The sequence below is a fragment of the Labeo rohita genome, chromosome 3, assembly GCF_022985175.1.
Source record: "Labeo rohita strain BAU-BD-2019 chromosome 3, IGBB_LRoh.1.0, whole genome shotgun sequence".
NCBI lineage: Eukaryota > Metazoa > Chordata > Actinopteri > Cypriniformes > Cyprinidae > Labeo > Labeo rohita.
Window position 1 is genome coordinate 12,238,940 of NC_066871.1, and position 15,998 is coordinate 12,254,937.

At 35.9% G+C, this 15,998-nt stretch overlaps 2 protein-coding genes across 3 annotated transcripts; both read right to left on the reverse strand.

Moving 5' to 3' along the window:
• Positions 1 to 2,675: 2,675 nt before the first annotated feature.
• Positions 2,676 to 9,396, reverse strand: aldoaa (aldolase a, fructose-bisphosphate, a). Of its 2 annotated transcripts, none has more exons than XM_051105945.1 (7): positions 9,232 to 9,396; positions 7,599 to 7,717; positions 7,247 to 7,513; positions 6,921 to 7,081; positions 5,322 to 5,580; positions 4,983 to 5,182; positions 2,676 to 3,175 (listed from the first exon to the last, which is right to left on the reverse strand). In XM_051105945.1, the coding sequence occupies exons 2-7, from the start codon at positions 7,708 to 7,710 to the stop codon at positions 3,080 to 3,082; spliced, it is 1,095 nt and encodes a 364-aa protein (XP_050961902.1). In that variant the 5' UTR covers positions 7,711 to 7,717; positions 9,232 to 9,396; the 3' UTR covers positions 2,676 to 3,079. The 2 variants fall into 2 exon arrangements, with proteins under 2 accessions (XP_050961902.1, XP_050961903.1); XM_051105946.1 differs by lacking the exon at positions 9,232 to 9,396 and adding an exon at positions 8,129 to 8,280.
• Positions 9,397 to 9,911: 515 nt separating this feature from the next.
• si:ch211-198p11.6 (uncharacterized) lies at positions 9,912 to 14,757 on the reverse strand. The gene is made up of 4 exons (XM_051101009.1): positions 14,611 to 14,757; positions 13,853 to 13,963; positions 13,467 to 13,604; positions 9,912 to 10,997 (listed from the first exon to the last, which is right to left on the reverse strand). The coding sequence occupies exons 1-4, from the start codon at positions 14,611 to 14,613 to the stop codon at positions 10,911 to 10,913; spliced, it is 339 nt and encodes a 112-aa protein (XP_050956966.1). The 5' UTR covers positions 14,614 to 14,757; the 3' UTR covers positions 9,912 to 10,910.
• Between the last annotated feature and the right edge of the window lie 1,241 nt (positions 14,758 to 15,998).

Genomic DNA, 15,998 nt, shown 5'->3' on the forward strand with positions numbered 1-15,998 from the left:
AGATTGTTTGGAAATGGCCGTATTACTCTTTTCAGATTGATGGCAGCAACAATTGCTTCTCTAAGATGATTGCTGATGTCTTACCTCCTTGGCATTGTGTTAACACACACCTGAAGGCTCCAGACCAGCAAACTGCCAAAGCTTATGCTTTTATAAAGGCGCTCAGACTTGCTGATGATCAGTTAATCAAAGGTATTTAATTATCAATGCTTGACTGTTATTTACCCTCTTAATTCCAATGTTAACAGTAAGGGTTACTGTTAACTTTGTCACACATGGCTTTTCTATTTTGGCTTTATTTTTGCAATTTGTCATGTGTTGTTGTTCATCTGAGGTTTTATCCCCCTTTTATCCCCCTAGTCCTTGTTAATGCATAATCGTCAAATTTTCTTTCTTTTAGCCTGCTCATCTCAAACGCCTCCCCATGGAGAATGGCGTTTATGGCTAATAAGGGTCCCAGCGTCCCGCAGATCATTAAACTGCTGGACTGGCATGACGGCACAGACCAGTACATTATGATCTTGGAGAGCCCGATCCCCTGCGTGGATCTGCTTCGTTTTGTGGAGCTCCATGGTGGAAGCTCCACACTGAACCTGCTCATCAACCAGGACACCATGGAAGTCAGGTTAATTGACTTCGGATGCGGTGCACTTATAACCGACTTTGCCTACGCACTAGGGTTCGTCCTGTTTGAAATGGTGTGCGGACATTATCCCACAGGAGACGACCTGCGTATGATTAGTGAGAGCACCTGGTCCAGACCTGGTCTGTCACAAGGTGAGATAATCATCAAAGAACAAAGAGGACCATCATGTCAATCATACAAAAAAGCACAGTAACTTCAAAGAGAGCAGGTATAAAGCGCAAGCTAATAATGGGATGTGTCTCCTGTGTTTTTTCACAGAATGCTGCCAGATGATCTGTGCTTCTCTGCAGCCTGATCCACAGCAGAGACTCAGTCTGGAGGAGATGCATCTCCACGAATGGTTTAAGGTAAGAGTGAAACACTGTCTAGACCTGACGCAAGCACCATTATAAGTGTCCATTATAATGGGTGACGCTGTCTATACAACAACGATAAATCCTGAACGATAAAACATGACAAATCCCCGACAGTAAACTGATGCTTTGTTCTATTTATGACGTATATAACAAGATTTGCCAAGTGTTTTTTTCTTTTAATCATTATAACCTTTTTTCCGAAGTCTTATTTGCTCTAAATGTAATGTATTTCGATGAATAACACTGATTTATTTTTGTTTCAGGTCATGGAGTAAGACGTGGAAAACGCTGTGTCACATTTTCTTAAATGTTCTTAAATTATAAGGAAATTGTAAGAAAATCACAAATTTTGTTGAAGAACAGCTGGTGGACTCGTTTAAGGTAAGAGTCTAACTAAATGGTTTTTCATTTAATTATAATCTTTTTTCGAAGTCACTAGCTTAAGCGGAGGGATGGAAAATTGTAATTTTCTTACAAATAATTTACAGAATTTATAAGAAATTATTTTTAGAAATATTTGGAAAACTGAGAGATTTACAAGAAAACAAACACTTTTCTTATGTTATTAATGTTATTAACTTATTAGAAATTTTGCAAGACTTACAATTTTGTTAATTTATAAAATATAGGATTCACAGAATATACAGATTTTCTTCATTTATAAGGAAATTCACAAGAAAACAGAAAATTGCCTTATAAATGTTCTGAATTTATTACAAAATATAGAAGAAATTTGTAATTTCTTACAGATTTACTTGATTTTTAAGGTTTTTTTAAAAAAAAGTATTTTATTAATCAATTTGTTTTAAAATATATTCATATTAAATGTATATTCATATTGCATGTGTCCTTGTGTTTTTATGCATTACCCTGACTTAAAGGCTCCTGCAAGTAATGTAAAAAAAGGTTAACGTTTATAAAAATGTATAATATTATGTCAAAATTTCTCCTAATTGAAGAACGACTCTGAGTATGGAGTATATCTTTAGATCATTAAACAGTAACAATTTACAGGTTCATTAACATTAGTTAACATGAACTAAGAATGAACAATACTTCTACAGCATTTATTAATCTTAATGTTAATTTCAGCATTTACTAATGCATTATTAAAATCACAAGTTGTGTTTGTTAATATTATTTAATGCACTGTGAACTAACATGAACAAGGATTAATAAATAGTGTGATAAATGTATTGTGCATTCATGTTAGTTAATACAATAACTAATGTTAACAAATGACACCTTATCATAAAGTGTTACCCATTAAATTTACATTTCATCCTTTATCCTGACATAAAGTAATGTGTCACTTCTGAAACTGCTATCAGCTCCTTGTCCTGAACTCAGGCCAAACATCTACTGCCAGCTGCCAGTAAACTGAGCCAAAATCATTTAAAACTACTAGAAAATGTCAGTCTATGAGGCGTTGAGAGACTGTGAAATTCCAAAAGGTTTACAGCAGTGTGATGCAACTTTTGCTAAAATCACATGCTTTGGCCAGTTTGAATGTACGCCTCATATTTGAAAACACAGTATTTATGAATGTTTCAATGTTTCATAAAGCAGTCACAGACACAGCCCTCCCAGATACATTTACAAAAAAATTATTCCTGATAATACTTTTGCAACTGTAATTGTAAAGAAACAGGAGCTCATAAAGACAACAAAGGTTAGCTGTGAAAGATACTTTAATGTTATTTTTCCCCAGTGTGTATCATATTAAACAATAACAACAATAATAATAATATACCACTAAAAGGTATATGTGCTTTGTGCAAGTCAAATACAGTTATAAGTACTACGAGTACAAGAGCAACGTTTCTCTAGAGAGATAAACATTACAACACATGGGAGTGTTACTAAAAGGAGGAAGAGGGGAGCAGATTAGGGCAAAAACAGTATTATTAAATTACCATTATTCTTTTAAGTATTATCTCTTAGTTTCATAGTTTTGTTTCACACATGGAAGTAACAAACACTAGAAAGAATAAGGGAATGGGTCAAATGATGCGTTCAGGTTCATTAATTCTTTAGGAATAAGATGAGGATTGAAATGTAAAAGGCTTCCTGGTGATTAATAGGCATGGTTGGCCACAAAGAGAGACTCTCCAGCAGCAGCACCCTTATCTCCTGATGACACATACTTCCCAACACAGGCCTGGCTGTTGTTCTGGAAATAGAAACACAACAAGAAGACAAAAATGTTGTTTTAAAATATTCACATATGAAATGCTAAAGACTAATGAACAAATTACTATAGATATAGTGAATTAAATATACATTTGTGACCCTGGACCACAAAATCAGTCATAAGGGTCAATTTTTCGAAATTATCATCTGAAAGCTGAACTAACAAGCTTTCCATTGATGTAAGGTTTGTTAGGATATGACAATATTTGCCCAAAATACAACTATTTGAATATCTGGAATCTAAGGGTGCAAAAAAAAAAAAAAAAAAAAAAAATCAAAATATTAAGAAAATCACCTTTAAAGTTTCCAAAAAATAACATATTACTAATCAAAAATCAAGTTTTGATATATTTACAGTAAGAATTTTACAAAATATCTTCATGAAACATGATCTTTACTTAATTTCCTAATGATTTTTGGCATAAAAGAAAAATCTATAATTTTGACCCATACAATGTATTTTTGGCTATTGCTACAAATATACCCCAGCGACTTAAGACTGGTTTTGTGATCCAGGGTCACATTTGTATTTATATATAAACCATATATAATAAATAATTTAAAAAAAAACTAGAGAACATTAATTATAAATAATTATATAACTAATAATACATAAATAATTAGAAATATAGCTGCAAGCAGCATTTACTGGGGTTCAAGCGGTTTACATGCGTTAAAGGGAACCGTTTTATTTAACAAGCATGTATTCACTTGGATCGTAAATGGAAAGAGCATTTACAACCAATACAGCCAATTTACTAAGGAAACGTTTTGACAGTTATAGCTCCACCTACAGTCTGATCTCCAGTTCTGAGTTTTCATTTTGTAGTTATAGGCTTTTTAGTATATTTTGCCACACCCATATTTTTAAATGACCCTGTTAGAGATGTCCAAATGCAAAAGTTCAACTTTTTTTTTTTAATAATTATTGAAGTACAGTCCAGAGAATTATACTGCAGTGTTTTTTGAGACTTTCTAGGAATAGTCTGCAAAAGTGAACTATTTTGTTTTAGATATTCTCAAATATTTAACAAACAATTTGACAGGAGTGGTTTTTGAGACAAAGCTGTTCAGAATGAGAAGATCTATCATGTGACATGAATATTCTGTGCATGTGCGAAATGTTCTGTACTGTACAATTATTTACACAATATTGCCAATATTGGTGCTCAAAATTCATTGGCTGATGGCGACCATGTTTTTTGGGATACATGAATGTCCTCATAGACACTTGTGGCACTTTGGACAAAGACAAGGCATACCATTTTGAAGTCAATAAGACTAACAGGTGCGTAGTTAAAGCCAATGTCATGTTTTTTCCCTGATTTTTATTTGATAATTATTGACGTTTACTCTCCAGAAAATCTTTCCCTCTCTAGTTCGCAAACGTTTAGCCAAGGATTCCAGCAATATAAGACACTTGTGTCTGTGACTAACAGTTCAGGAGATAGGAGCGATTTTGTACTTTTGATCGCTGTAGCGCCTCCATCAGGCCAATTGAGGTCAGGCTTAGTGACGTTGTAGAGGGTGCGAGTACTACCATCCCCCCAAGTTTCAAGTCTCTACACCTTACGGTTTGGTCTGCACGATCACTTTTAGGTGGAGAATGCTGATTCTTGACCACTCTAACAATTACAATAATGTTTCAGCACTACACGCTTGAACCCCTAAAAGATCCACTTTCTAAAGAAAGATGCCAGATTTTTTTGTACTACAATTGAAGACAAAAACTGGTTACAAAAATTGGGTTTTGTATAACCAGATCAGTAACCGTGATCTCAACTTACGAGAGCTCTCTTTACGAACTCCTCCTGGCAGGCCTTGCCATTCTCCTTCTTGCCACCCCAGGCTTTGAGGGCAGAGGCCTGCAGGGCACGACCGTAGGAGAAAGTCAGAGCCCAGGGCTTGTGCAGAGGACACTGGTTTATGGCATTCAGGTTGAGTGTGGCCTCCTCCTCACTCTGACCTCCAGACAGGAAGGTAATACCTACAATGACAAAGGGGTGTGGTATGAGGTAATGATAATGCATGATGATAATTACATGCTTAAGAAACTATCAAGCAGGCTTGTGATAAGATAAAGACTCTGTCATGACTGAGTGAGTAATTGCGGAGGTTTTACTAACCGGGCACAGCGGGAGGAACAGTGCGGCGAAGAGCTGTGACAGTCGCCATGGCAACCTCCTGAGGGGCGTTCTTCTGGGAGCACGAATGCCCGGCGGTCACCATGTTGGGTTTGAGCAGAGTGCCCTCCAGGTAGACATGGTGGTCTGACAGGGCCTTGTACACAGCAGCCAGAACCTTCTCGGTCACATACTGGCACCTCTTCAGGTCATGGTCACCATCAGGCAGAATCTCAGGCTCCACGATGGGCACAATACCATGCTGAGGAGAAAGACGATATCATTGTCAGTGATAAAAATGAGTTATTTTATAAGTAGTATTTTAATATTCACTACCATTCAAAGGTTTGGGGTGGGTTCGATTTTTAAAATGTGTTTGATGCTCACCAGTGCTGCATTTATTTGATCAAAAATATAGCAAAATTTAGTATTTAAAATGACCTATTTCTATTTTAATATACACTGCTGTTCAAAAGTTTGATCTTTTTCTCATCACGGCTGCATTTATTTGATACAAAATACAGAAAACAAATATAATATTGTGAAATATTGTTACGATCTAAAATAACATTTTTCTATTTTAATATACATTAAAATTCAAGTTATTCCTGTGATCAAAGCTGAATTTTCAGCATCATTACTCCAGTACTCAGAGTCACATGATCCTTTAGAAATCACTCTAATATGCTGGTTTATTATAAATGTTAGAAACAGTTGTGCTACTTAATATTTTTTTTGGATTATTATGTGATACTTTTTTTTAGGATTCTTTGATGAATAAAAAGTTAAAAAGTTTGGGGTCAGTAGATTTTAAGCTTTTTTTAAGAAATTAATCATTTTATTCAGCAAGGATGTGTTAAATTGATAAAAAGTGATAGCAAGGACTTGTTAGAAGAGATTTATATTTTGAATAAATTATATTCTTTTTAACTTTTTATTCATCAAAGAATCCTGAAAAAAAAAGAATCACAGGTTCCAAAAAAAATATTATTTATAAACACAGATAAGTCTAATAATACATCAGCATATTATAATGATTTCTGAAGATCATGTGATGTTTAATACTGGAGTAATGGCTGATGAAAATCCAGCTTTGCATTACAGGAATAAATTATATTTTAAAATATATTAAAATAGAATCCATTATAATATATTGTAATAACATTTCGTAATATTACTGTTTTTTTCTTGTATTTTTGATCAAATAACCCAAACTTTTAAACAGCAGTATATTAAAAAGTAATTTATTCCTGTGATGCAAAGCTGAATTTTCAGCATCATTACTCCAGTCTTCAGTGTCACATGATCCTTCAGAAATCATTGTAATATGGTGATTTGCTGTTTAATGAGAGTTTATAATAATTTTTCTTAAAGTTGTGCTTTATCATATTTGTGTGTAAACAGTAATTTTTGTCCGGATTCTTTGAACTGCAAGTTCAAAAGCTTTTATCAAAAATAAAAATCTGTCACTTTTGATCAACTGAATGCATCTATGCTGAATAAAAGCATTATTTTCTTTTTAAAAAATTCTCTCTCTCTCTCTCTCTCTCTATATATATATATATATATATATAGCTGGATATATAGCTGCAAGTATCTCACCATCTGGCAGATGCTAGCATAACGGGCGAGCACATTGGCGTTCTCAATGATGGCCAGTCTTGAAGGAGTTGTGGGGGTGATCTTCAGCACACACCTCCATTTAGCAAAGTCCGCCCCATCTTTCTTATACTGAGCGCAACGCTCATACAGCCCATCCAGACCTGCGAACACAAAGACATAGAGCAATGAGTCATAAGCAAATGACTGTGACCACTCAATTCTGGACAAACTCCATCTAATTCCACCATTTGAGATGATAAACAACCATGTGCAATTTTACTACCTGTTAATCTATTTTACAGATACAGTAGTGATGGGATTTTCACCTTGTGTGGTGGTCTCTCCATTAGTGCCAGCCAGGGGAACCACACCCTTGTCCACTTTGATGCCAACTACCATGCCCCTCTCCTTAAGGAGCTGGGAGAAAAGTTTGCCATCATCGGTCTTCTGGTAGAGGGTCTCGTGGAAGAGAATGACGCCACCGATGCAGGGCTTGACGCGGTCGTCTGCGGTGAACAGAAGCTGACGGTACAGCCTCCTGTTCTCCTCGGTGTTCTCAGCATTGATGCTCTGGAACCGCTTGGCCACGCTACCTGCACGGGACAATAAGAGACGTGTTATTATTAGGCGAGTGAATGAATTGGTTACTAACAAACAAAACTGGAGGGCTTAAAGTACCTGTAGACTCATCCGCAGCAAGAATGCCTTTGCCAGGGGCAACAATCCTCTGAGCAATATCGCTCAGCTCCTTCTTCTGCTCTGGAGTGAGGAATGGGTAAGCGTGAGGCATCTTGACTCTGTAGAGGAAGGTATGGGAAACAGATACACATTATATGACCTCTGAGGTTAAATTATTCAGAATACCAGTATAAAAACATGTATTACATTACAAAAACAGCCACCTGAGATCAAGTAATGAATCACGTGACTGTTAAATCAACACCATTGAGTCAAGGATTCAAATATGGGTGTGTACTTGATAGTAAACCTTACTAAAAGCACTGATTTTTCTTTCTGCTAACCACATCTTGTTAGCAACATGTCCTTGAGAGGCAAATAACGTTACGTGTGACCTTGTGCGGCTCACGTTACTGTTAACTTTGCGTGATAACGGAAAAGCGAGTAAGATAGCGAACAACTAGCTTCCGACATCGTTCAAATATGCTTGTTTTTTATACGTCGACGTTTTATGTTTAGAAAAAACTCACCTATTGAATGGAAGTTGAGGAAGCGATTGTTTCTGAAGCACACTCTCAGCGTAGCCACGTTATTCTACGATGCGGTTGCAATAAGATGCAATGAAGGAAGGAAATTATGAAGCAATTTTACATGCGATAGCTGGACCAATCAGAACGCAAGTCTTGTTTTGATTGGCAGGTCGTGGAGATGATGATTGGCTGCTGTGCTTTGGAAGGCGGGCTTAAGAATGACGCATCAATGGAGGAGTGGTTTTATTACAATTACAGGCGGGGTAGATGTTCTTGTGGTACGTGACAGAGTTCACATGCAGGAAACAGAGCTGGTAGTGACATTTTAGAGTGCTTTGCGGATGTAAGCGAATACGTATGACCTTGTCATCCGTGTTCAGTTATTCCTGAGCTTTTATGACTGTATTTACCAGGCTTTAAACTAACACTAATATTTATTTTTGTTCTTTAATAAAATTTAAGTCTGATGTTACATCATATTGTTTTCTGTATACTGGACATTGAATAACAGCTCAACAAGAGGTTCTTAACATTCTAGTAACAAACCTCTAACACCCTCCACTCAAGTTGCATTCAACCAAAGGCCAAATTAAATATAGACAATAATTTAATGGCTGAAAGCCAGTGGTCCAGCTGAGCATTATACAGCAGGTTATGATTAGTGAAAGGGATCTAAAAAGGCGCTTTGGGATGATAAATACCAAGAAACACAAGTCAATAAAGCTGGTTAGCATAATCAATATATGACTCATGAAAAAAAAAAAAAAAACAAAAAAAGATGATCAGTGTTTTGTATTATGTTTCTGAGCAAGGGAATTGTTTAGAAAATTAAGAATTAGGAATGATTTGCTGATGGAATACTTCCACAATGATATTAATATTAATAATACTTAGTAGTAGTAGTAGAATTAATCATAATATTAATATTTGATAAAAAGAAACAAATAAAAGCATGCAACAGTAGATATAATTTGAGCTTACGCATTTAAATAAAAGTAAATAAAATGTAAATAATACAGTACACAAGTACCGCATTTCTGCAATTTACACTTTGAATAAATGAAATAAATAAGAATAAATGAAAAAAGCATGCACATTTTTACCGTGTCTTTGGATGAAGTGAGCAAGAGATACTCCCAAATGGAGGCAGAGGAGGTCTGGATAGTCTGTGACACCCGTCTGGTGCCAGATGACCTGTATTTATTCAGACGGTGTAACCTTTGACATTCCGTGGGTTTGGCTAATCTTAGTAGCAGGCAAACCCACGATGCAACCGGAGAAGGGCGATGTGACATTCATGCACACTGGCATGCAGCAAAGAAAGGTTAAAGAGAAAGGCAGTGAGTGGCATAGACAAGGTACATGATTATGAATGTTGTTGCTACATGCATGAATTACAGCGTGCGTTAATGCAATCCCAGGTAAAAAATGATGCAAAGAGAGGCTGGTGGTCTACATATGACTGCAATAATCTAAACAAAACTTCTGCATGATGTTCTTTGATGCCGCACTCCCTGTAAACCTCCTTGATTACTGTCATTAGAAAAGGGATCTACTGTCATGAGATCTTCTGTCATGACCTTTCATCTTTCAAATATCTTCTCTGCATAATCGCTATAATCAGCAAGAGCTACATGAAAATAGAAAGGCTTTATAGAAAAGTGTAGAAACTTCCAAAAATAAACTGAAAATTTTTGCAATTGCATGTTTCATACAGTGAAATAAATGCAGCAGAAAATCCAACAAAGAATGCAAAAGTGAATTATTTAATCTCTCACCTCTACTATAAACAAAGCCTCATTAAAAAAAAAAAAAAATCATTACCCAATTACAAAAATAGCACATATTTATATAAAAACAGACAACAGTAGGTCCATCAATACGAAGTGGCACATCAGGTTTACTTTGTAAACCATAGTGTGTTAGTTGTAAGCATTCGGAATATGGCTACATACATTACTGTATCATATTTCACATAATACAATACGCACACATACTTAGATCATATTTCTTATGTAACAACAAAGATGATGCCCTGTAAACAATTACATTATTAAACATATGAACTAGCTCTTAATACACTTTTACAGTTTGTATATATAAAAAAGCTGATCTATAATTAAAAGTGTATCTCATATATAGGTGAGCATACAGTCCAGACATTTCAGAGATATCTGTGTCAGAATGAGATACACTGAACAGCAACTGAAGCACAAATGTCCATCATACCAAATACATTGATGCCAAAGAGAAACACACTTGGAAAAAATAAACAACAAAAAAGTACAGGAATGTAAAATGTTACAAAAAGTAAATAGGACCTTTTGTGCTTGAAATATAAAAAATAGTTAAACTTACTGTTTTAAAAGTAAAAGCATGCTACAAATTCATACAAATAAAGCTGTTACTTTTGCCTCAGTTTTCCATTGTTCTGTAATGCTTGTGTACTTCAGGAATTACAGCAGTTTGGGAAAGTGGTATCACAATATGACTGAAATATGTCCAGTAACCCTTATACTGCAATAGTATGTGTTTATAATATATACGCTGTTTTATTAAACATGAAAAAAATAGTCATACATGCTTTAGTTTAACTACATATTCCCAGTAAATGCACATTTAATCTTCACTTTAGTTCAATGACTGTGAATAGGAAGTGTGTGGTAATGTCTAAGACACCATACAGAACAACCAAAGACTGAATCACAATTTCTAGCTTGAAACATACTTAAGTGTCACTTGGAGTTTCTAAGGCATTGTTTTTTTCCTTCCATCCACCCTTCTACTTAAACTTAATCTCAAAGCAGAAGCAGTTGATGGAGTCGCACTCTGGAGGCTGACAGGTACAGGCACAATCCCACATTGCACACTACATTAAACAAGATCAAGAAAAACAGGTTTATATCAGTTCTATTCATATTTATAAGCATGACGGAAATGGAATGTGTAGACTTTATTATTCAAAAAAACAAAAAAAAAAAGGAGAAAATTCTGTTAATAATTATTCACCCCCATGTCATTTCAAACCTGTAAAACCTTTGTTCATCTTCGTAACATACATTAAACCTGGGAATTATGCAAGGATCTTATTTGTGGACTTCAGTTCGGCCTTCAATACCATCATGCCTGACCTTCTCTCAGACAAACTGACCCAGCTCTTCATGCCCTCCCCAATCTGTCAGTGGATCACCAGTTCCTGACAGACAGGCAGCAGCTAGTGAGGCTGGGTAAACTCACATCCAAGACTTTACCAACAGCACTGGCGTTCCTCATGGTTGTGTTCTCTCCACATTGTTCTCCTCCCTGTATACAAACGAATGCACTGCAAAAGATCCCTTTGTCAAGCTCCTGAAATTTGCAGATGGCACTACCATCATCGGCCTTACCCACAACGGAGATGAGTCTGCTTACAGACAGGAGGTTAAAGAGCTGGCTGTCTGGTGCAATCACATTAACCTGGAGCTCAACACACTCAAAACAGTGGATAGTGGACTTCACCACACTCCCACCACTCAGCATCATGAACAGCACTGTAACAACAGTGGAGTCATTCAGGTTCATCTACCATGACCTGAAGTGCGACATTCACATAGACTCCATTGCTAAAAAGGGTCCAGCAGACGTTGTAATTCCTTCGCCAACTAAGGAAATTCAACCTGCCACAGGAGCTGCTGAAACAGTTCTACTCTGCCATCATTGAGTCCTGCGTACATCCACAACTGTCTGGTTTGGTTCAGCTGTCAAATCAGACGTCAAGAGACTACAACGGACAGTCAGGATTATTGGTGCCCCTCTGTCCAACCTCCAAAATCATTACATCTCCAGAGTGAGGAAAAGAGCTAAGAAAATCACTCTGGACCCACTTTCTTTTGAACTGTTGCCTTCTGGTCAGCGCTACAGAGCACTAAACACCCGAACAGCCAGGCACAACAACAGTTTTTTTCTGAAGGAAGTAATTATTTTTGTGTTGGTTTGCGCACAGAAGTATTCTCGTAGCTTCATAAAATTAAGGTTGAACCGCTGATGGCACATGGATTTTTTTATTGACGTCCTTACAACCTTTCTGGGCCTTGAACATGTCAGTTGCACTGCTGTCTATGCAGGGTCAATAAGCTCTTGGATTTCATCAAAAATATCTTAATTTTTGTTCTGAAGATGAACAAAGGTCTTACGGGTTTGGAACAACATGAGGGTGAGTAATTAATGACAGAATTTTTATTTTTGGGCAAACTATTCCTTTAACCAACATTAACAAAGGTTAACAAATTCTGTAAAAATATACTTCTCAAAGTTAGTTCATGTTAAATGAGAAGTCAACTTCCAGAACAACAATTTACAAATAATTTACGCACCCCCTTGTCATCCACGATGTTCATGTCTTTCTTTCTTCAGTCGTAAAGAAATTATGTTTTTGAGGAAAACATTTTAGGATTTTTCTTCATATAATGGACTGATATGGTGCCTGATTTTGAACTTCCAAAATGCGGTTTAAATGCGGATTCAAACGATCCCAAATGCCAAGGAAGAAGGGTCTTATCTAGTGTAACGATCGGTTATTGTAATAAAAATAATACAAGTTATATACTTTTTAATGTTAAACGCTCGTCTTGTCTTACTCTGCCAGGACTGTTTTTGTTCCTGTTCATGACAGTTAGGGTATGTCGAAATGGGTATGTTTTACCTTTTTTGTTAAGGGTGTTTGATCTTTTTTGCATGTTCACTTTGCAAAGACTGGGTCGGAACTTCTGCAGTGATGTAGGATGATTTTGTTATGATTTTTGAAGCTGAGGGAGAAAATACGGTCAGAGTTTTGACATACCCTAACTGTCATGAGCCAGAACACACAGAGTTCAAGGACTGCAAGGCAAGATGAGCATTTGAGAATAAAAAGTATTTAAATAGTATTTTTTTTATGTAAATAACCAATCGTTTCGCTAGATAAGACCCTTCTTCCTCGGCTGGGATCATTTACAACCGCATTCGGGATCGTTTGAAGCCGCATTTAAACTGCATTTTGGAAGTTTAAAATCTGGGCACCATAGCAGTCCATTATATGGGGAAAAATGTTTTCATTAAAAAACATAATTTAATTACGACTGAAGAAAGAAAGACATGAACATTCTGGATGACAGTGGAGTGGAGTTCTCCTTTAACTCATGAAATAAATGAATGTTAACAAATGAAATCTTATTGTAAAGCACATCACACTAAGCGATTAAATACCTCAGACGTTTCCCAGCAGTGAATAAAAATTAGTCTTATATGCCAATATTGTAGCAAAAATTGTACAGTCTGTATTCAGTTTAAAACAGGAAGAAACAGTCGACGTGTGACTTACATTAGGGGAGGGGCAGGAATAGTCCAGACAGGATCGCAGAGATGGTGGACGGCAGTCACATGACTGGGCACACACCAAACAGTACTCGCAAGGAGAGAAACTTGCGCAGCAGTCTGAACACTGAGGATCACACTTGGCCTGCAAAGTCAGAGAGCTGTTACACAATGTCAAAATTACCCAAATGAGAGAACTGAAAACAGTGGGAAGTGAGATTTCAACTGCCTTTCAGAACAAGGAAGCTGTGAAAAATCAGGCTACATCCAAGACAGAAATAGAGTATATACTCTAATGGGTCTTTCTGGGCTTACTGTATAGCAACGGCCATAAACATTGACTAAAGTTTAATAAAGTTTCCTTAGAAAGAGGAAGTGATGATGCTGTAGTACCTTGAGACAGTGATGACACCACAGCACAGCTGCAAGGAAAATCATATAGAGCCCCACAGAGATCATAACAATGGCAGGCAGCGGGAGGGAGAGAGCCCACACAGGAACAGCCTGTGTGATGGGAGATGGAAACATGACTGTATTTCAGTACACATTAATATGGCTTTTCAAAAAAAAAAAAAAAGAAAAAAAAAAAAAGTTTGGTGTTTGTTATTACATTTTTCATAAATAATCTTAGGAGTTTTCAAATTGATTTTTTCACACCTCTGTAGGTTTTTATTCCCTATGAAATGGGAAATTTTCTCTACATTTACTCTAATTATTAATTTCATATTACGATTACCGCAAAACACATTTATATATAAAATTAAACATATGTATCGCAATGTAAGGCTGAGAACACGTAGTAAATCACTTGTCTAATATTGTAACATAGCTGAGAAAGTCACGTTTATGTAACTTACTGTACATTTAGTGAAAGATGAGTTTTATGTGTCAAAAATTCTGACAGAACACTTATTTTAATTCGTGTGTACATTAGTGTGCAATTAAATATGCGACCTTTTATTGGTAGTAGTAGGAGTAGTATTAGTATTGCACAGTATGCAATGAAAAAAAACGTATTAAATTAATTTGTAAGGAAAAACGCTAAGTTTGGTTTAAAAACACGTAGCTGCTGTAGATGCATTTACAGAGTCCGACTTCCAAAAATACAAATCATAATTTCAATGACGCAAATACAAAACAATCGTACATACCATTGTATCGTCCCTGCATTCCCAGTCTAACTGACTAGGGTTATCAGTTATCAGGAGATTTATTGAATTTAATTAAACCTGAAATTTACTTTGGACTGCACATTGTTTTAGAGAGCGAAGCGGACCACTGTTGTCTTAGCAACCGAGATACCGCTTCCTCAGCTTCCTGTGAGTATACGGCGACTTGGAAGGACCAAACTTAACCCAAACATCAAAAAAAAAAAAAAAAAAAAAAAAAAAACTTTTAGCGTTTACGTAAGGTAATTGAATCAATTGAAAACAGAAACGTAATACAAAATTAAGCTAGAAGCTAAATTAATATATGCCTCTATTCACACCATCCATCTTTGTTTTGGTATATTTAATTTATTTGTCTGCACTGACCGATTTCGTTCCCATAAACGTATGTAATGTTAGGTGTAGTCCCAGTGCCATCTAGTGTTCAATTGTTGGATCGGTATGCTTGAAAAAATGAGACAAAAACCCTGACTAAGTACTTTTTTGTACAAATCCCTGCTGGAAAAAAAGAGCTAAAACCAGCCTAAGCTGGTTGGCTGGTTTTAGCTGGTCATCCAGCCTGATCTTCGCTGGTTATTGATGGGAGACCAGCTGGAACAAACTGCTAAAACCATCTTGACCAGCCTAATCATGCTGGAAGACCAGCTAAAACCAGATACTTCCAGCCTAAACCAGCTAAGATCAGCCAACCAGCCTAGGTGGTTTTAGCTGTTTTTTTCAGAAGTTATATGCATGAAAATTCTATAAATAAATCTATAATATTTTAGATAAAATACACATTTTAGTCGTGTCCCCAGGTTTGACCCTATAACACATTTCCCCCTTCTAAAAAACTGGCAAAAATTCACAAGATTTTTTTTTTTGAATATTTGATGATATTGTAATGATGGCTGGGAGTGTCAATATTAAAATACCTAAATTATTGCTTAGTTATGGTTTGTGTACTTCAGAAAAATTGTGTAGATAAAGTGATTTTTTTTAATGATAAATATACATAGATTTTTTACATGAAACCAATTTCTTTAAAATAAACACCTGCCTGAGGGGAAAAAAAGAAATTTGTTGACATATCTTTAGACATTTGGTAACAGGACTGAGAAAATGCATCCATCTCCCACTTAATCAGCATAAAAAAAAAATTGAATGCAATTAACATTAAATAAAATGTGTATTACTACATTCAGTCTTAACAAAAGACATATTTTGTATGTCTCTCTTATCTGACACCCTTGGTTCAGTTCATGGATCTCAGTTCATGGAACCACTACTTTAATTTAATAAGTAAAATGTAACAATAATTTATTAATTCCTTTGTTAAACTCAATAACTATATTTGTAATGCAGGAGCAAACTGCCAAAATAATCTGCTC

Bases quoted from the DNA above. Each gene is read 5' to 3' on its own strand.
- aldoaa (XM_051105945.1), bottom strand. From the start codon at position 7,710: ATGCCTCACGCTTACCCATTCCTCACTCCAGAGCAGAAGAAGGAGCTG. The intron at 5,581-6,920 runs GTGAGATACTTG...CTTTCTCCTCAG, and splicing joins ATGCTAGCATCTGCCAGATG to CATGGTATTGTGCCCATCGT. The intron at 5,183-5,321 runs GTTAGTAAAACC...TTGTCATTGTAG, and splicing joins TGTTCCTCCCGCTGTGCCCG to GTATTACCTTCCTGTCTGGA.
- si:ch211-198p11.6 (XM_051101009.1), bottom strand. The intron at 13,605-13,852 runs GTACTACAGCAT...CTGACTTTGCAG, and splicing joins GGTGTCATCACTGTCTCAAG to GCCAAGTGTGATCCTCAGTG. The intron at 10,998-13,466 runs GTAAGTCACACG...TGTTTAATGTAG, and splicing joins ATTCCTGCCCCTCCCCTAAT to TGTGCAATGTGGGATTGTGC.